Source organism: Echeneis naucrates, chromosome 9 (assembly GCF_900963305.1).
Source record: "Echeneis naucrates chromosome 9, fEcheNa1.1, whole genome shotgun sequence".
Classification (NCBI taxonomy): Eukaryota; Metazoa; Chordata; class Actinopteri; order Carangiformes; family Echeneidae; genus Echeneis; species Echeneis naucrates.
In genome coordinates, this window is record NC_042519.1 from 9,574,138 (window position 1) to 9,594,824 (window position 20,687).

Consider the following 20,687-nt stretch of genomic DNA (forward strand, 5'->3'; position numbering starts at 1 on the left):
AAAAAATCAATCTAAGAAAATCAATACACTGAAACAGAGTGCAAAGAAAGAGTTATCTTTGATTTATGCATTATCTAAATATCTATCCCCATTCAATATATTCACTGTATGATTTGCTTCTGTTGTGTTTTCTATTTCCCTTAGTTGAATAGACTTGAACTGGTTGATATCAACACACCTATTCCTTCAAACAGCCCAAGATTTGGAGGACCTCTAAACCTGACCTTAACTGTTACCCCTGACATTGCTAATGGGGAGATTGGCTTTACAAGTAACACCACAGTGGTGGTTTATGAACCAGAGGCTAGCAATACTAGCACGGTAAGATATGACCTCTGTTTCTATCAGTGGCAGATAACAGAAAATGATCTAATGGCAGACATACATTTAACCCCTTAAGGCAATTAAAGTATTGAATTACTTGCTATTCTTATCATTCAGTTGCCATAATCCCTTTGAAGTTCTATATTATCTACCATTAAGAGAGGTCTTTGATACTAATTAGAAAATTCACCTTGTCCTTGCTTGTTTCAATTTGTCTCGCTCATGTGTATAACACTTTAAACCTAATGATGCTTGGTGCAGGTTAGCCTCCCTCTGCGACGTGATGGGACAGACGGTCAGGCCGAAGTGTTCTGGAGTCTTCGGCCAATCAGAGGCAGCGCTGAAGATGTAACAGCTGATGACCTGAAGCCTCAAAACGGCTCTGTTGTCTTCCTTTCCGGGCAGAGTGATGCCATCATCAATCTCACCATCATGGCTGATGATATTCCAGAAGTAAATGAGACCTTGCTGCTCACCCTTGATAGGTAGGGTTGTTAAACTTCAGCAAAAGCCATACATTTTTTTCACAACATGTAGTGTTGATTTTGTTTTTATCAAAAAGGCATTAACTTAAGTTTCGGTTTTGGGTGTTAAAAACATATCAGTCTAACAAGATTCAAAAAGCTATGTATGAGCTATTTGATCTCTCCTTTGATTTTCTAGAGATATGTGTGTGTGTGTTTTAGGTAGGGGTTGGAGGGTGGGTACCTCTGTTATTCTTATGTTCTGATTAGAACGGCATCTCCCTCTCCCTCAAACTCCTTCCCTGCAGGGTGGAGACTGCACGCTTTATAGTGTACTTCGGGTAAGTGGAGAGTGGGGTGAACCTGGACCTTTTGTATGGCATGAATCAGGACTTTGTTTTTCATAGAAGGGCCTACTTCAGGATTTCTGTGGTCTTTAGTTGATGTGGAGATGAGGGGGATTGGGATGGGGTGAGGGATTCTCTGATGGTGTGAAAAAAGAGACTCCAAAAGAGGCTAGACATTTGGAGTAAACAGGGAATCTTCTCTATGTGTTTTGCTCTAATTTAACCAGACTGAACTGTGTAGCCTTTTAAAGATGTCAGTGTTTGTATGCATAGAGTGCCTTGGCAGTAACTGTTTGTGTGGAGTGCTTCATTCCGTCATGTCTAATTTACCTGTCATGTGTTGCTTGGCTCCAACTTTTCTCAGTTTACACATACATACACCCCATGGAGCAATGAATATGCATGCAAGCTGTTGATTGACATTGTTATTAAAAGTGCTCAAAGCAGCAGGAGTTTTGAAAGAGCATCACACAATGCAAGGAATGCAGACTGTCGAGAACTTTAATTTAGAGTTGAGATGTTTTGCCCTATATTACCTATCTCCAGATTGCAAACTAGAATCTCATACACTATACAATGTTTTAAACATTGTCACTTAATGCTGTTCATATGTCTATGTCTGCATGTATGTGTATGTCTCTCAGGAGTAATGTTGAGAATCAGATCCTTAAAGCGGGCTTCACCAGCAGAGAGATTGTGATCATGGAGAATGATGACCCTGGGGGAGTCTTTGAGTTCTCCCCATTCTCCAGAAGTCCACGGGTTATTAATGTAAGCCAGAGAATGAAGCTGAAAATTTATTTATATGCTTTAGTCATCTATTTATAAACCTGAATGTTGTAATTATCACTGCTATCCCCCTGATCATGTGACATTTGAACATTTTAAACCTAGGAAGGTGAAGTTGTGGAGTTGCATGTGGTTAGAGCCCAGGGACAGCTGTTGAAACAGCTGGTGCGATATGCTGTTATACCTTCAGGCGGCACTGAATTCTACGGCGCCACAGGCATCCTGGAGTTTAAACCAGGGGAAAGAGAGGTGGTGGTGGCACTAGTGGCAAGACCTGATGGTGTGCCTGAGGTAACATCATGGTCAATTAAATTTTGACATGTTGTGTTTTAATAATATCAATTTCTCTCACCACAAAAGTTCTTGGTTTAGTTTTGAGTAAAATTTTTGTTAAAAAAATTTGATAAATTTTTAGTGTTGTGTGTACTGGTTGTGCTTAAATCCATTTTTGCTTAATCAAAAGCATGTGTGCGTGTGCCTACAGCTGGACGAGACCTTTTCTGTGGTACTCAGTAGCCACAGCACTCCACCAAGTCGCCTTGGCAACCACAGGGAGGTCAACATCACAGTGCGGAAGAATGACGACCCCTTTGGAGTCATTGAGTTCATCCAATCAGGGCTGACAGTGGCCATCAATGAAAGCAAAGGGAACGAGATGCACCAGGGTACTTTAAAGCAACAATCCTTTAAATAAGATACATATACATGTACAGTCAGTTGGACATTGAAAACAGAACAGAATAATGTTTTCTGTATCATGTTTGTATCATGCATGAGTATTTGTTGGTAAGCTTGGAACAGAAAAGTAGATTGTTATGCCACTCAATGCCAAATGGAAGCCAATGCTGGAGGTGAAATGTCAAGGGGAAAGTTTAAGTCACAAGAGTCAGTGACTTAAATCTAAATAAATAATCTATTTTGATTCCCTTTCAGCTCTGTACCCTATAGTGAGGAATAGGGGTCTCTTCGGACAAGCGTCTGTTTTGTGGGTCCTGGAGCCACCTATGTCTGGAGATGTCATCCCCTTTCAGGGAAACATCACTTTTGAAGAGGGGGAGAGCATAAAAAACCTCACTCTGTTCTCTGCTCGTGATGAGGTAAACATAAAGACAAAATTCTATCTCTGTACTGCTTTTTTTTATGATGTCATTGCTTGCATTGCATCCAAATGTCCTTTTTGAATTGTGTGGGTTTTTTTTTTAACCCCCCCTCCCCCTTTTTTTTTTTTTTTTGGAAGATCCCAGAGGATGTGGAGAATTTTACCATCAGGCTGTTGAATGCTACAGGTGGTGCAAGACTGGGAAACCTACTCAATGCCAATTTACAAATTAATAAGAACGATGACCCCATTTATTTTTCTGGTAAGTGTTTCATTACGTATGAAGCATCATCTTAAAGACTGTAATAATATATTCATCTATTATATCTACAGCCATTGACTCATCTTCCCTGTCCCATCCAATCAGAACCTGTTGTCATGCGAGTTCAGGAAGGAGGGGTGGCCAGTTTCACTGTTCTGAGGGCAGGGCGGGCTGACTATGTTGCCACAGTGATGTACCGACTGGAGTATGGTGACGCATCACCCAATGACCTCACCATGCTGAGTAATGACACGTTGCTTGTGTATGACATTGGTGAATGGGTGAAGAACATCTCAGTGGCTGTGGAGGACGACAACACACCAGAGACCGATGAGTCCTTCTACATTGTTTTGTACAATACTACTGGTAAGTATTGGCTTGTTTTTGGTAGCAAGTAGTTAACACTGGAGTGTACTTTGTGTTACAAGTATCAGAGTTAATGCCAGGTTACCTAGTAGAGGTGTCATGTCTTCATATGTGTTGACCTGGGACTAAAACAGTGGAAAGTGAGTCGTACCTCTTTTGTCTTAATGCCAGTTGTATATGAACAGAAAGGAGTAGCTGGGTTATGTAGGGTTATCTGTGGTACACACTTACATTGAAAGCACCCTAATCCCAGCATTGTGTGTCAGGGATGGCAAAGAAAGGCTACTTGGCCCCAATGGGACCTTAATTACTAGACTTCCGACTTTCTAAGACACAAAGACAAGCCACTCCACTGGCTTCTCTCTGTTTACTGAATGACATAAAGTAGCGTCAAGTAAGAGTTAGCCTTTGGTTTATTCCAGGGCATTGTCCTTTTCACTGGGATTGTATTAAAAGTCAATAATACTATAATACTTATTGCTTTGAACAATGTTTTTGCAAGAGGTAATAGTAGTTGTAGGGGAGCTATCGTAGTTTGTTGTCTTCTCTGTGGGAAGCCTTTGATTTTGAATGCCTTATGACCTCAGTGGCCAGAATTATGGTGTGCTACGTGCCTCATGACATGAAACAATTAAATAATATAGCCTGTGCAATCCATGACAATTGCTCCATCAATCACTTATTCAATCTGGCTATCTATCAATCAGACAGTCACTTATTCAAAACAAATTTTTTCCGGCAACTTGAGAATCAAGTCAGCATAACGCATTGGTCATCGTCATCAGTTGCCAATATAGTGGATCTAACTACATTATGCTTTTCTTTACAGGTGATGCTGTTGTGTATGGAGCAGACACAGCTACTGTGGTGATTGAGGCCAATGATGATGCCAATGGCATTTTCTCATTGGAGCCAAAAGAGAAACCTGTTGAAGAGGGCAAGAGTAACAATTTTTAGTAAGGAAAGGTTCCTCTGGTGTTTTGAATGAGCGCTAAAATTGTTATGTATGGGAACTTTTTATGCACGTATGCAGTTTGAAAGTTAGTTTGAAATAATTTTTAAAAAAATCTACACACTAACCATGGATATTCTAAAATCCAAAATATCAAAACATTGTAGAGAAGTTACATTTTTACTTGTATTGTATTAGTGAATAAATCGGTACATATTTACTCTTTTCTTTCTCCAGTGTCTTCCGTACAAGGGGCCATTTTGGTAATGTTACAGTCTTCTGGCAGCTGTTTGCCAATGACTCAGTGACACCTCTGGATGAAAACCAGTTTACCCACACATCTGGCTTCATCACCTTCACCACAGGAGTGAAAACTAAGCCTATTATCCTGGAGGCCATTTCAGATAAGCTTCCAGAGTTCAATGAGTTCTTCATCCTCAGACTGGTTAATATCTCAGGTGAGCTCAAGACTCTTATGCCCTTAAACTAAATTTACAATGAATTATCATTTAAAGATTCCAGAATAAACAGAGAACAAGAATTATTATTATTTATTATTTGAAAACCCTTAATCTCTTTTCATTAATTTCTTAAAGGCGGTTACCCGGGTGAAGGTGGACGACTGGCTGAGACTTCCGTGAATGTCTCAGTTTTCATCCCATTCAATGATGACCCATTTGGCGTCTTTGCCATTGCTGACAGCAACCTGGACCAAGAAGTAGCTGAAGATGTACTCTCAGTCAATGATATGGCTGATGTCACTTCCTTCACCATCCTCCGACAACAGGGTACTTTTGGGGATGTGCGAGTTGCCTGGGAGATTGTCTCTGGCCGCTTCCCAGAGGGCCTTCCCCTGATGGATGACCTGCTCCTTTTAGCTTCTTTCCCAGATGAGGTTGAGCTCCGGCCTCATGCCAGGCGACACCACTCAGCCACAGACACGTGGTTTTTCTCTGGACTCCAAGGAGCTTATGGGACCATCTTGCCTGAAGATGGACCTGCTGCAGTCAGCAACTTCACCTTTTCTGCGTGGCTAGTGCCCAGACCAGACACGGATGGCTTCATAGTCTCCAAAGGAACCATGAATAGAACCATGTATTATGGAGTGAAAGTCCACACTAATGAGTCTCATGTCACAGTGATGCTGTACTATACAGTAACTGGATCAAACAATACTCAGGTAGCCCGGGCCAGTGCTGAGAAGTTTGTAGAGGATAATAGATGGTTACATATCGTCATTACAGTTGACGATGGGATTATTGAGTTCTTCCTGGACGGGAACCGTATTCCTGGTGGGCTGAAGAGCATCAAAGGAGAAGGCATCAATGATGGTAAGTTTTTCATTTAGAGATTTATTAAAATAAGAGGAGGCTGTTGATCATGTTAAATGTCTGTGATAGTGTCTGTTTTTAGCATATGATGTGATGGCTTTGGAGTATGTTGCACCACTGTTAGTGGGCTTATGTTGCTTTCAAAGCTCACATTCAAATCATGCAGAGAAAAATGTTGCCAGTTGAAATTCATCTTTGATTTACCGACTAGTTTTAATCTTAAGCTTCCATTTATTTTACATTTAAAATCTTGCCTAAGGTCCACGAGTTAAGCCCCAAAGTCAGTGTCAAAGAAGCACAAATGCAATGCTCAGGTTCTTTGAATGATGATATTATTAATGGCCCCAGTATGAGACTGAACTACTCAGACACAAGTGAATTCATGCACATCCTCAAAAACACACAAAAAGGCACTTTAACACCAACACACATGCCCCTGCCTCAGTCGCCTCCTCATTGTTCAGAACTACTAGCACTCTGCAATGCTTGAGTGACCACTTAGCCTCAGCACTGCTGGATATTGCCACTGCTAAAGAGAATCAGGCGGTACTTTCTTTTCATCCTTTTCTCTCTGATTAGTGGAGACAATAGTTTCTGCCTGTATTGGGCCAAATGCTCCCAGAGAGGAAATATGCTGATGGATCTTTAGCATGAAAGACAGTTTACACATATATAATTATCAGTCATGTCAAAGGTTATTGTCTTTCGCTTGTAACTCAAATGACAAATGGATTGTTTTGTGTCACGGCTTTATGTTTGCCCATTGTTGCAGATTTCCTGCATTTGTCCCATTTTGTATCAAAAGACAAGCAATTGACAAGAGTAGTGCAGACATACAAATTAGTAATAAGAGAGACCTGGACCTACCCATTTGGTTGCTTTACTAACCTAAAGACACATTTATTCAGTAATCTTGTTGGTCTCTCTACTCCTTACCTGTTAAGAGAGGTACAAATAGCTAAAAGATTTAAAATATTTAATATTTTAAATAAATGTGTATGAGTGTATGAGTTCTCCAGGAAAAATTACACGCAAAAATCTAATGTAATAAGTTTGTTGCCAAAGAATCTTTTAACCTACATGTAAATGTTTCCTGTGTTTAAAATGTCAAAACTATCATATCAAATCATGCACATTCTTCTTCACACTTTGGCTGTTTTTCTGGTTAACACAGCCATTCTATATTTTTGAAGTTCAAACATGTTACTGTTTGCTGCTGCCGTAAAACACTGTGCAATAGTTTCTTGGTTTTTCTATCTCAGGACCTGCAACATTGTTTATTGGGTCAGATCCTGAGGGCAAACAGCGCTACACGGGCCTTCTTCAGGATGTTCGCTTATACAATTCTAAGCTAAACCGCAGCCACATCCATGAGCTTCACACCCAGCCTGCGAAGACCGACTTGCGTAACATCTCAGGATATTTACGGTACCGCCAAGAAGAAAGGGAAAAATCATTTGTGGTGGAGGTCAGGGATGATAATGAAGAAGAGGGTGAGGAGGTGTTCTATCTACAGCTGGTGGCAGTGCAAGGTGGAGCCCGCCTCCCCCTTCCCAGACCCACAGCCATTTTACGAGTGATGAAGAGTGACAATGCCAACGGGCTTTTTGGATTCACTGGTGCCTGCATACCTGATGTAAGTTTAGCCAGTGGCATTATTGGACCGTATCTACTGCTAAGTATTTCAATAAACATCTCACAAACACTGCATTAATGACAGCAACATTTTTAATCAAATCAAGAATAATTTCTAACAATTGAATAACCCTGAATCTACATGACCACTATTGTCATCATTCAGTTGTGTCATACAAACGTGTAATGTAAACCCAATGGTCATTGCCTGTCCTGCTGCATATTTTATTACTCGTCATGCCTGGCTGCACAAGAGCATGCTCCCTTTTTTTAGATGGATTGGATGTGTCAGCTTGCATCTTCACATGTCCCTCTCAGGTAGAACGGCAGCTGGCAAGGCTGCAGCATGTCTGACCCAGTGCATTCCTGCAGAAGTGGATCAGGAGTTCCTGCACAGGAAAAGGGAGATCTAGTTCCTTGTAGCTCTCAGAACAACAGGTGGCAGAGCAGGGGATGACATTCCATCAGAAACAGAGAATCTTCTTTATATACTGGAGCCTACAAGTGTAACAAGACTTAGAGGCATATGGCTTACAAGGTGTCCCCTTAAATCACATTATTGCTGTGCTGGAATTAGACTGGGCCATGAAATATAGTATTAAGTATTTGAGTAATGATGCTTCTTCCATTTGTTCTTAGTAAATTTATTTTTGCCCCCTTGTTTTTCCTCACAGACCTCTGAGGAGGGCTCCACCATCTCGTGTGTGATCGAGCGTATGCGAGGATCTCTGGACTACGTTTATGTCAACTACACTGTTACCCAGCTGGATAGCTTAAACAGTGTGGCACAAGCCCATGAGGATTTTTTTAATGGCACTGGAGCTGTGCTTTTCGTGCCCAGCCAGCGCTCTGAGGTGTGTGTACTGTCTATATGTGTGACAGTGATTCAGTGGTTTGATCTGTTTTAATGTTACCTTATGTGAGCTGGAAAAAGTCTTTCTTGAGTTTATCCATGGTGACAGAGAGCTCAGTCAATCAGAGAGTGTGGGGTCACTTTTGAAGTGTAGAGTTTGATGCAATACAAAGTAACAATAATGTACATAGTGTGAACCATATTTACATATTGAAGATTAATTTCAAATAAGTACAGTTACACAAAAGTGTTATACACTCATGCATTTGTTTAATGTCTCTTGATATCCAGCCCCACCTAGTGGCTGGTTGTCCATGTGTTTACTGTTGATTCAACAAGTGTCAGCTGATTGTGAATACTATACTTTATGTCTGTGGCTGACAACATATATGGAGTCTGAGATAAAGACTACTGTTTACAGAACATAGTTTAAAAAATGAAACTAATATATGTATATATTTCTCTTAGGTACTGAACCTATTGGTGTTGGATGATAATCTGCCGGAGCTTGCAGAGTCCTTTGAGATCACACTGGTGTCTGCACAGTCCGGAGATGGAAAACCAGGCTCCACCCCCACCAGTGGTGCAAGCATTGACCCAAATAGCTCTGTTAATACTGTCACCATTGCAGCCAGTGATCATCCCTATGGTACTCAAATGCCCCACATTCAGTGCTGTTGTGCTTTCGTTATTGCTTTTTATATATGTATGATTTTATGTAGGGTTGCATTGTTTTTCATCGTTTATTGGGTCAGTTAAATTTAAGAGAATTTTCCCTCTCCTGCTCCCTCTATGCATTATTCCTCCTTTACTCCCCTTCCTACTTCAATCATACCTGTCCTCTCATTGCCTTCCCTTTTATGCCCATTCTTTGAACCAACTCCACACACTCCTCCCCCCGATCCAGGTCTGCTGCAGTTTCAGCCCAGTCCTCCAGGGGAGGGCTTGATTTCTCCAGCATCAGAACCTGCCCACATTACTGTTAATGAGGAAGATGGAGAAATCCATCTGCCTGTGGTCAGGGCCCAAGGCCTTCTGGGAAGGGTTATGGTAGGATACAGGACAACCCCCTTCACAGCATCCAGTCCTGAAGATTACCAGGTCAGTTTCCACTAGACGCTCCAGTCTTGATATATTCACACTGATGGGTTATCAAAAAACTGAGAGGTTGATTCAAAGAATACATTTTTACTAGTTTCCTGGTTTCATTTTTATCCATATTTTAACTGGCAGGATTCAGATGGCATGCTGGACTTTCTTCCAGGGGAGAGGTTAAAGTTCATCACTGTGACCATCATAGATAATTCTGTCCCTGAGCTAGACAAGATTTTCAGAGTGGAGCTCTTTAATGCTGATGGAGGAGGTGAGACGAGCACCAAATCATGACAGCTCTGATTTCATCAGCTTTTTTTAAATATCAATTTATTTTAATTAGAAATCGTTCTTTTCCTTAATCTTAATTAGTGCTGAACTGACCCTATATTCAACCCTATTGTTTTCTTTGTGTTCCGTGTGCTACCTGTGTGCTTGCTGTGTGCTCACCCATACATGCTCACTCCCCGCCTTCCCTCCTTCCCATTTGCCCTTGGACCTGTACTCCTCTGATGTAATTCTATCCTGGTGTGATATTTGTTTGATCCTGGTGTGTGATCGATCAGTGGATCAGTTTCTGCGTAGTGAAGGAAGTGGTAGTGGGGAGAATGATTCTGACTTTCTCCTTCCATCTTATCACCACCATGGTATGTATTCCCATCCTTTACTCCCCAAACTGCTTATCTGCATTCCTTCAACCTTCCACCAATTTTGTTCTGATTCCTTAGGTTTGTGTATCTCTAAGAAGGATCAAGTGACATATTACTGTGTTGACAGGCAACATTTTGATTGGGTTTTTTAATTTATGACCCTGGCCCCCTGATATGTCCTTCTGGTTGAATTGTGTCAACAAGGTTTGGCCAATAAAGGCTACAAAGTTTTCCTTGATAATCTTGTATTACTGAAATTCTTTGGTGCAGTGGACTCTTGATCTAATCCAGATTAGATTTTTTTAGCCATTGTGCACAAAAAAATCATCCTTAACACTTCAGTTAGTAAATTTCAACTCAGTCTTCAGTGCATAGTGCATAAGTGCATAAACAAGCACACATATGGAGGTGTGTGGGTGTGTGTGCATAGCATTTAATTGTGTGGTATTTACATTGTAGTTTGACCCCCAGGAGAAGTACCCAAGGAGAGGGATGTGGGAAAAGCAAATAGCCTTTCACTAGCAGTGGGTTTGACATCAAATGTCACAGACCCCAGTGTTTTCTTATGGCTGCTAACACTTAATCTGAAATAATATCCACACATAGCTTGAGGGCATTTTAGTCTTTACCTTAACATAATTTTATTTAGTGGTAGGCAGGTGTGTATTATCATTGAGGTAATCTCAAAAGTCACTGGCTTGAGTGATTAAGCAATGATTGCCACATTTCCATTTCCCTACTCTCAAGTTTGGTATTTCTCATTTACATCAGACTGAAACTTCAAATTCAACAAACTATGTAAATTAATAAAAATTAAAATATCTTTTTTCATGTGTGTAGCCAGCTTGGGAGTTGCCTTCCGCATCACAGTGACCATTGCTGCTTCAGATGATGCCCATGGAGTTTTTAACTTTAGTCCTGAAGCATTGTCTGTTAATGGGACAGAACCTGAGGATGCCCACAGCTCTGTGATCCTGCAGGTTAGTGTGCAGCAAACAGAAATGAATAAAGCCGGATAGATGATAGAGCTGAAAAGATGTTTCTATGAAGATGTCCACAGTGTCTCCCCGAGTTAATTTCTTTTGGTCTCTCCCAGGTGGCTCGGTCCTTTGGAGATCTCTCTAATGTAACAGTGTTCTGGGAGGCCGATCCCTGCTCTGAGGGGGAGGTCCTCAGTAGGTTTGGGAGCATCACCTTTGGTGTTGGTCAGACAGCCGCGAACATAACCGTCAATGTGGCTCAGGATGAGATTCCTGAGTTGGACAAGAGTTTCACTCTGTCCTTGGTCAATGTCTCCCATGGTCGCCTGGGTGCTCAGAAATCTGCTACTCTGACTGTTCTCGCCAGTGACGATCCCTATGGACTTTTTGTATTTGGTAATGCAACAAGGTCTATTCGACTTACTGAAAGTGACTCAACTGTCTCCCTCACCATCCTGCGACAGAGAGGCCTGATGGGTCAGGTGTGTCTCACTGTAGAAGAAATAAAACAGAATGGCATATGACACCATCATAAAATAGATGTACCAAATTATATGATATATTTCGATTATAATCTGTCCAGGTGAAAGTCATGTATGAGACACTAAAGGAAGCAGATCCAGAACCTTACAGGACCCCCGGGGTGGGTCGAGCCACTGAAGGGCAGGACTTTATTCCTCTCCAGGATTCTGTTGTTTTCTTGGCCAATCAGACTGAAGCAAACATCACCCTCCAAGTGTTGGATGATGAGGATCCAGAGAGAGATGAAGCAGTGTTTGTGAAGTTGATTAGTGTTCAACTTGTCAAAGGAGAGCAGGAGAGACTCAGTAAGATATTGGCATTCCCACTCAGCTGAAGATTACACCCGAAAAAACATTATTTGGGATATGATGATATGTCAAACATACAATAGTAAATTGATGAAATATCCTTTTACTGTTTATCCAGTTTCCAATTCCCCTGCTCTGGGGCCTAAGGCTGACTTGGTAGCCCAGGTGATAGTGGAGGCCAGCGACGATGCCTTTGGAGTCCTCGAGCTGTCAGCTTCAGCTGTCAGTGTAGCTGAGCACTACGTTGGGCCCATAATAAACGTCACACGTGTAGGGGGGATTTTTGCTGACGTATCTGTCAAGTTCAGAGCAGTGCCTTTGACCGCCAGAGTCAGTAAGTTTTGGTCAGGGAACACAGATTTTACTGCTTTCCTGTTATTTGTATGTATGACATGTCCATATGCATGTGCATCTGTGTATGTGTGTGTGTAATCCGACAGGCGAGGACTACAGTGTAGCTTCCAGTGATGTAGTCCTCTTAGAGGGGGAGTCCAGTAAATCTGTACCCATTTATGTGATCAATGATGTGGTCCCTGAGCTGGAAGAGACTTTTCTCATTGAGCTGATCAACCAGACCACCGGAGGAGCTCTCCTCGGGGAGCTCACACGTGCCATCATCACCATACTGCCTTCTGATGACCCTTTTGGTGCCTTTGGTTAGTAGATACAGACTTTATTTCAGTCAGTTAATTCAGTCATTAATTATTTTTTACCTCTTTACCAGTGTTAAGCATTGCCATTTGATTTTATTTCTAATTAGTCTTCCAGGCTGTTCCAATTACCATTGAGGAACCAGGCTCTAACTCCATTGAGGTCACATTGCCAGTAGTGCGCAACGCTGGTTCGATTGGCACAGTGGCAGTCCAATGGCAAGCCACTGTTAATGGTAAACTAGCTGTGGGGGATATCAGACCCACATCCGGAGAGGTGAAATTTGCCCCTGGAGAAACCATGAAGATGGTCCAAGTTGAGATTTTAGCTGACGATGTACCTGAAGTCGCTGAGGTGAGTGAAAAAGCCATTGTGAATTATGGAAAATTATACTTGTTTTTCATGCTTAATGTTATGTAATTTGAGTTACAATTTTAATTATGCTCTGTCTTTTAAAGACAATTAAGATGGAACTCACTGGTGCCAGTAATGGAGGAAACCTTGGAGCGGATACTTCTGTTGACATAATAGTGCCTGCCAATGACAACCCATATGGGACAGTCTTCTTTGAGCATTCTGTTTATCGCATTCAGGAGCCATTGGATGGGCTTTATAAAGCTAATATTACTGTTCGCAGGAGGTAATTTAATTTAATGAGAAATTTTATTTCTCTTTTTCACTGCTGTTCACATTAAGCAAACCGTTCCTGTCCATTGTCTTTTCTGTATCATCCCCATCGCCTTTATTTCAGAGGCGGTCACTTTGGTCGCTTGGAGATCGTGTATGGCACCTTTGCAATTGACATTGTTGGCTTGGCTCAGTCTGATGGCCAGAACCTGTTGATGTACTATGACTTCCCAAAGCCAGGCGCCCTATCCACGACCCCCATTAGGACAGTTAATATCACTGGCCAGAGGGATCCCATGGCTGCATGTGCTGCTGCATGTCTGAGAGAGCAAGCCTGCCAGGCTTTCTCTTTGTCTTCAGAGGTGGCCTCTCCATCCTGCACTTGGGCGACTTCAGATGCTGACCAACTGACCTCTAAATCTCAGACTTTGACCTACTTAAAAAACTTCACTGCAGCTGCTGTCCTGTTCAGTTCTCAGGCTGTGGCAGGAAGTGATTACTCCCCTGTGACAGCTCAAAGTGCCTACATGGAAGATGGGTCAGACATTGCAAACCTCACAGTCCTAATCTTGACTGATAAATTCCCTGAAATGGATGAGAGCTTCTCCATACAGGTCTTAAAGGTAAAATCCAGTCATTCAGATGCCGTCCTGTACTAATTATGTTTTACTCTGTTTTACTTGGAGCAGTGTTTCTGCCAAAATGTAACAAACCTGTTTAACCCTTAATGTCTGAAGGTAGAGCTGATTAATCTGACTGTGGAACAGAGGAACCTGCCCTCGATTGGCCAACCAGACAAAGCTTTGGTTACCATAGGGATGAATGGAGATGCATTCGGCATATTTTTGATATACAGCCTGAGTCCCAATGCTACCAATGAGGGGCTCTATCTAGAGGTTCGGGAAGAGCCTATGGTGGTGGTGCCCCTTGTTATAGAGAGAAGAGGAGGAAATCTCGGTAGTGTCACGGTAGAGTGGAGGTTTGTTGGAGGAAAGGCCACACCAGATGAAGACTTCACTGGGAGTGGTGGGATTCTGGTCTTTGATGGTATGTGAATCACTCACTGGTCACAAATAGTATGTTGATGTATAATTCTCTGTCAAGGTTTATGTAAAAACCAACATCTGCACTGAATTAAAAACAGTCTTTATTAGTCCCGTGAATCCAAAAGAACACATGTACCCTGCCAATATCTGCATTAATGTCTCTCCCTGCAGATGACCTGAAGAAGACAGTCGAGATAGTAATCAGAGATGACACTGAACCAGAAGACAATGAGAGCCTTATGATTGGTCTAGTCAACACAGAGGGAGGAAGTCGAATCTTGCCCAGCTCCGACACTGTGACCATCGTGATACTGGCTAATGATAATGTGGCTGGGATAGTGGGATTTCATCCAAGCTCACGTTCTGTCATTGCAAGGGAGGGTGGGTAAATATTTTTGATGACTGCTTAGAAAGTCATACTTTATTATTTATCATTCAGGATATTTTTCAGTTTTCTTTTTAATTATTTTAAACAATTTTTCACACACTACATCGCAAGCTCTTTCCACTTTCCTGTTCCAAGAAATGGGTCCTAATTATGAATGAGGGCAAACTTAAGGGAATGTGCTCATTGTAGTGGCAGCATGCAGCATCAGGTGGACCCTGTGGTTATCTTTCATTATCTTGAAATCAAGTATGCATGAGTTGTTGAAGTCTCCCTGTGTAGAAGCCAAATCATGACTTCCTTCGACTGAAATCTACAGCATAAATGACACACTTTCCAAATCAATATTTGAAATCAGATGTTAATTATTTGCCATTTTAGATTGATCAAATGTACATTTCAGTCTGACATCACCTTGGTTGAGACATGAAATGTACTTGTATATTGTAAATCAAGCATTAGGTTAAATATTTCGTAAGCCTCTGCATTTACTGCTCCAGTTGACTGCATTGTATTTTATGTTACAGGTGAAATGTTGTCCTTGTTAGTGTCGAGAACAGCTCCAGCTCTGGGTAATGTCACTGTGGACTGGACTGTTAAAGGGTCCCTTGTTCATCGGACATTCACCCAAACTTCAGGGACACTTTTTTTTACCGAGGTATATACTAGCTGGAGATCACTGAACAGTTATACAGTATATTTTGGTATATCCACCAGTAATTATGTATTTGGGATGTGTCTCCTACAGAAAGAGCTAAATGATACCATAGTCCTGAAACTTCTTGATGATGCCACACCAGAAGACAAGAATGAATTCAAAGTTTCCTTGTCTAACATCCAAACCTTTGGTAAAACATCTTGCTGCTACTATCTTTGTGACTGACCATGACACATATCTGAAAATAATCCTTACCTGAGTTTTTAAACACACTTTCCCCTGACTTCCACACAGGTGTCGAGGCAACAGGCCACGCTGCCCTGGATGTTCAGGGCATGGAGGCAGTCCTTACTGTGGACACCAGTGACATACCTCATGGTCTACTGACCATTGCCCCATCATCCCTCAGGGTGACCACAGAGGAAGGGGACCGAACTATGCACATCTTTGTCAATAGAGAGTTTGGAGCCTCAGGTCAGTGGACATACTATGAACACAACTGTAGTGCAGTAAATTAATTTGATTCCTTTTGTCAGTACTAAGTACTGTTTTGAATAATTTTGTATCTGTACAGTGTCCTAATTCTTTACCTTGTATCTTATGAATGTACATATGCAGGATCAGTGAATATCACCTATGAAGTTATAAGAGGTTCTCTGCAAGACCTCTCCCAGGTAGAAGGCACATTTGCTGATCCAGGACAAGACTTCATTTCTGGTACTGCGTCTGTAATCCTCCAAGATGGACAGACTTCTGTTGGCCTCCCCATCACAATACTTGAGGTAAAGACCGTGGCCATCTTTATTCATTTATTGTTCTTTTTCTTTTTTTTTACTTGTCCGTCTTTCCAACCTGATACCTAAGTTGTTGGTTTTTGACACAGCACGGCATGGTCTGTTCATCTACTTGTTCATTTTGTACTTCTTTCTGGTAGCTTTAAGATGTGGAATGTGTTAATGTTGTTTTTTGGATGTAATTTTTATATTATTTCTGTTGTTTTTATTAGGATGATATTCCAGAGTTGCAAGAGATCTTCCTGGTCAACATAACATCAGCAGTACTCATCACAACTCTTGCCACTGTTCCCCAGCTAGGTAGGTATTGTCAATTGCTGTACAAATTACAGTCCCTCTGTCATTGTTTGTCTCTTTCTTGGCTATTACTGGTGCAATTTGCATATTTCGAGTTTTAAACTGAAATGTTACCAAATTGATGAAATTGCTTTTCATTTCTTTCCACAATTTCTGATCTTTTGCTTTGTTTGAAGAGTAGAGGTTGTGTATTGCACGTTGCCAGGTAAAATACACATCCATATGTTTTGTTATTATCATGTGCTGTCATATAGCTTGAAGTACAAAATTTCCTGTTTGCTACTTCAAACTTCAGTATTATAATTGACTGTCAAAATACAACATGGAAAAGCTTGCTCGTTGCTACTTCTGCTTTTACATAACCCCAACCCCTGTCTAATTCATGAATGAGTAACTTTAGAAAGTGATGAGTGGACAGAATACTACAGGCAGAGCAGCACTTGTAGACTCCCAGAATACTATCGGCCTTCTGCCTGGAGACACACAGTAAACACACAGCCGCTCCTTTGGCAGCAGTCATTATGTGGCTTGGATGGTGAGATTGATGCTTTCCATGATTGAGGAAGCCTGGGGATTTGATGGGAGCAGTGTAGCACTGTGTGGTAAGGAGAGGGAAAGCCAAACTAAACCAATTGCTGGCCTCCCAGTTTCTTGGCTGTATAGTCAATGGGAGACGACTATTCACAGGGTCATAAATCAGACTTGGCTGCTCAGCCCAGAAAGCCACTTACAGTAGACGCTTCTTAGTTGTAATCCCTCACTGAAATGTACCATGACGGAAATTAGCTCCTCAATAGTTTCCTCATACACAGCTTGCTGTCTGTGCGTTCACTGTAGTTACAGCCCTGATGCTGATACTAAACGTTTTTACTGCAGCTAACAGTCAAAAGTTCACCATATGTTTCCTCTTTGAATGTTGTCCCAGACACACAGGGTTTGGTGGCAGAAGTCAGCATTGCTGCTAATGATGGGATTAGAGGAGTTATTGAATGGACAAACACTATGTAAGAAAATAAAACACAGATGCTACATTTCTTACCTTGATTTGCACATGTTGGCTTTATGTAAATAACAATGTTCTCCTTTCCAGGTTCGAAGTGAATGAATCAATCGGGGCACTGACTTTAGTGGCCTACAGGAACAAGGGGTCGTATGGAAATGTCTCTGTTTTATTCTATACTCAGAATCTTGAAGCTCAACAGGGACTGGACTACAATACAAGTGAAACGGTTAACACATGAAAATTCTTTGACGCACACATATATACTTGAACACCATATTGTACAAGCATTAAGCATTGTAGCAGCATTATTATGCATAAAGGCTAATTCAAGAACAGCTGGACTTCATCTCCCATGGAAAAGGCTAAGCCAGAAGCCCCTCTGCATAAACCATGACTTGAATAACATTGACCTCCCAAACATGTAGCATCTTCCAGTTTGTAACTGGAAATGCCTCTGTCTACCCAGATGCTCCAGTTTGTTCATGGCGAAAGACATAAATTCATAGAAGTGCAGATCATTGATGACATCATTCCAGAGGGGGCTGAAAGATTTCAGCTCATCCTGTCTGAGCCATCCCCTGGACTGGAGCTGGGCACCAACACCACAGGTAGACACAAGGCCAGAATAGATTACAGGAGAGTTGCAGAACTTGAGTCAGTAGCATTAGAAAATTAGATATACATGTACACATTCAGAATATACAATACAAAATGTGTTCCAACTACTAGTTAAACAGACGATAACCAATACTTTTAACACAGACAACTTTATTTACCTCACATCAGGCTTTAAGGTTGTAAGAGGAGACCTTCTCGATGTGGTAATGTTTACAAAGCTGTCATTCTTTGCTAATCACTTTTTCTCTGGGATCATGCCAATCAAAGAAACTGAAGCATATATCACATGGAAGACGCAGAGCAACACTAGTGCTATGAAATAATTGTTATGGTTAAAAGGATTAATGGCTGATTTATTCTCATGTATGCGGACATCCCATAATTAGGATTTTATCATCCTAAACTACATCTTTCTATTTTCTTGTAGCAACCATTAATATCTTGGCCAGTGACGATGGACATGGTGTAATTTCCTTTAACACCAGTGAGCATTTCTTGTTAAGAGAGCCCACATCTCTGTCAGGGCTAAGTGAGAGTGTAGCCACCCTATATGTGGTTCGAAACCCAGAGGAAGGCACATTTGGCACTGTGACAGTTCAGTTTACCATCACAGATGCCAATGGCAGCCTATCAGAAGGTGATCTGATGCCAACACATGGGTTTGTGGTGCTCGAGGATGGAGTCAGATTTAAGGTAAAGCAAAATGTTTTTCAGGGTACTGTATAGAACTTGTTGGTATTAATTTACTTACTTAGCCCTAACAGCATTTATGTTGTGAGTTACAAGTTGTTGTTTTTTTCTTTCAGATGCTGGAAATCTGGGCAGTATTGGATGCTGAGCCTGAAGTAAATGAAACCTTCACTGTAACCCTGTCCAACCCAACAGGAGGTGCACAGCTGGGAGATCAACTCCAAACTTTTATTACCGTCCTAGAGAATTTAGCTCCTTCTGGGCTGTTCCGCATCGGACCTTCACTCAACAGGTCTCAGTACAGCTACACCAACAAGATCTGAAACTCCCAATGTTATGCACACTTGTAGTATTTAATTTTATGTATGTGATGATTTGATAATACACACAAAAGCACACAGAAGCATGTTTATGTAAACTTCTGTATTGTGTATTGTCTGTACAGAACCAATACTGAAGTGGTAGCTGAAGAAGGTGGCAGAGCAGTCTTCCTCACTGTGTCTCGCAGTAATGGTTTGGAGTCATCTGTCAGTGTGGAGTGGGAGATGCAGTCCAACACAGCTGTTGCCTCTGGTGAGCCCAATAGATGTTTTAATTCAGAGTTATCCCAACCTCGCAGATGCTAATAAAGTGATAACTTTTACCCTTTTTTCTTTTAATTTCTCTTTTTTTTTTTTTTTTTTTGATAAGAAATGAAAGTAGGATTTCTTTTCCTCGTTTTTTCCAGCTGGTCATCTCTCAGTGATTGGAGTTTATCAGAATTTTGAGGACAGCCCTACATCTGCTTGGTGTTCCCTTCCTGAGGTGCCCTTCCTGGTTATGAAGCTGGATAGGAGGCCTATTGTTGGATCTCCCCACACTTTGGCCACAGTTTATCGCTGGCAGGGTGTATTTGTTCCTTTAGAGGTAAAGCCGCAACAGCATTGTCCCTCACCTAGCACATGAGTAAAAGCCAGTTGGATCTGAATTAGCAGTAATGCAATGGGGGGGATTTACAGTGGATTACAGTGTTAGCATTAAAATGTCAATGTCTTTTGGTTATTACAGTCTGTTAGGATTCAGGACCCAAGCTCTTGTGTTGGGTTTTCAGTGAATGGTTCTACCTACATAGGCATTACACACAGAGGCCCTCCCTTTGCCCCTGCTGCCAACCTCAGTATCTTCAAACTGCAGAAGGATCTCAATGTCACATTGGTAAGCAGAAAAATGATGGTTCTCACATTCACATTTGTGTTTCTTTCTTGAAAGAAAAGATGTTGTTTTGTTTCACCTCTCTAGGAACAAACTTTAGGTGTTGAAGCTCTGGATGTAAAACACTTCTCCACTGAAGGCAGAGATTATCTAATAGCGTCAAGCCAGGTGACATTGACTCTTCCACTTTTTGGACTGATCTTTGATTGTCTAAGTTTATTTCCAATAACTGAACTTATGTCTTTTTTTTTCCCCTTACGTTTCATGCTGTAGATTTTTGTTTGGAGTGGAGGCTCCTTCATTCTCCTCCAGACTCTTGACTTCGAACACAATATCCTCAGTGTAAATCCATTCTCTCGCGTAGCTGTTCCTTACCTGGTTGTGTGCATAGACAGACAGACTCTCAGTTGTCTCCTCCTTCAATGGATGAGTGGAAGATTTCAGAATCCAAAACCTATCCCTCTCGCTGGCAGAGCCATTCAGGTGGAAACAATCAACACAAGAACAGAGGACACTCTCCTGCTGGTTCTCATTGAAGGTAACTTGTCCTGTCCTGACTTCAGATAACATCAATGAATGCAGTGTACTATAAAGTAAGTGAGCTAATGCTCATTCATTCATTCATTCATTTTCTCCCGCTTACTGTATCCGTTTCTGGGTCACGAGGAGTGCTTAGCCAATCCCAGCTCACATTGGGGGAGGACAAGATACACCCTGGCCAGGTTACCAGTCCATCACAGGACCAACATACAG

At 41.5% G+C, this 20,687-nt stretch overlaps 1 protein-coding gene across 1 annotated transcript in view; it reads left to right on the forward strand.

Annotated features, from left to right (window-relative positions):
* The window catches only part of adgrv1 (adhesion G protein-coupled receptor V1), an 83,646-nt gene that overhangs the window by 7,726 nt on the left and 55,233 nt on the right, over positions 1-20,687 (forward strand). Inside the window, exons 10-52 of the mRNA XM_029509875.1 lie at positions 145-321; positions 586-809; positions 1,780-1,906; positions 2,030-2,215; positions 2,409-2,589; positions 2,858-3,021; positions 3,162-3,285; positions 3,391-3,651; positions 4,481-4,607; positions 4,841-5,061; positions 5,200-5,934; positions 7,197-7,570; positions 8,244-8,423; positions 8,891-9,071; positions 9,330-9,523; positions 9,656-9,785; positions 10,081-10,161; positions 11,005-11,144; positions 11,261-11,626; positions 11,728-11,971; positions 12,093-12,308; positions 12,415-12,630; positions 12,735-12,979; positions 13,084-13,265; positions 13,377-13,875; positions 13,990-14,299; positions 14,470-14,679; positions 15,211-15,341; positions 15,432-15,531; positions 15,636-15,815; positions 15,960-16,123; positions 16,348-16,435; positions 16,614-16,637; positions 17,358-17,436; positions 17,523-17,661; positions 17,902-18,043; positions 18,481-18,746; positions 18,860-19,035; positions 19,189-19,316; positions 19,471-19,649; positions 19,791-19,937; positions 20,022-20,102; positions 20,208-20,472. Coding sequence (XP_029365735.1) covers positions 145-321; positions 586-809; positions 1,780-1,906; positions 2,030-2,215; positions 2,409-2,589; positions 2,858-3,021; positions 3,162-3,285; positions 3,391-3,651; positions 4,481-4,607; positions 4,841-5,061; positions 5,200-5,934; positions 7,197-7,570; positions 8,244-8,423; positions 8,891-9,071; positions 9,330-9,523; positions 9,656-9,785; positions 10,081-10,161; positions 11,005-11,144; positions 11,261-11,626; positions 11,728-11,971; positions 12,093-12,308; positions 12,415-12,630; positions 12,735-12,979; positions 13,084-13,265; positions 13,377-13,875; positions 13,990-14,299; positions 14,470-14,679; positions 15,211-15,341; positions 15,432-15,531; positions 15,636-15,815; positions 15,960-16,123; positions 16,348-16,435; positions 16,614-16,637; positions 17,358-17,436; positions 17,523-17,661; positions 17,902-18,043; positions 18,481-18,746; positions 18,860-19,035; positions 19,189-19,316; positions 19,471-19,649; positions 19,791-19,937; positions 20,022-20,102; positions 20,208-20,472 — 8,584 coding nt within the window. The remainder of the gene's footprint in view (positions 1-144; positions 322-585; positions 810-1,779; positions 1,907-2,029; positions 2,216-2,408; positions 2,590-2,857; positions 3,022-3,161; positions 3,286-3,390; positions 3,652-4,480; positions 4,608-4,840; positions 5,062-5,199; positions 5,935-7,196; positions 7,571-8,243; positions 8,424-8,890; positions 9,072-9,329; positions 9,524-9,655; positions 9,786-10,080; positions 10,162-11,004; positions 11,145-11,260; positions 11,627-11,727; positions 11,972-12,092; positions 12,309-12,414; positions 12,631-12,734; positions 12,980-13,083; positions 13,266-13,376; positions 13,876-13,989; positions 14,300-14,469; positions 14,680-15,210; positions 15,342-15,431; positions 15,532-15,635; positions 15,816-15,959; positions 16,124-16,347; positions 16,436-16,613; positions 16,638-17,357; positions 17,437-17,522; positions 17,662-17,901; positions 18,044-18,480; positions 18,747-18,859; positions 19,036-19,188; positions 19,317-19,470; positions 19,650-19,790; positions 19,938-20,021; positions 20,103-20,207; positions 20,473-20,687) is intronic.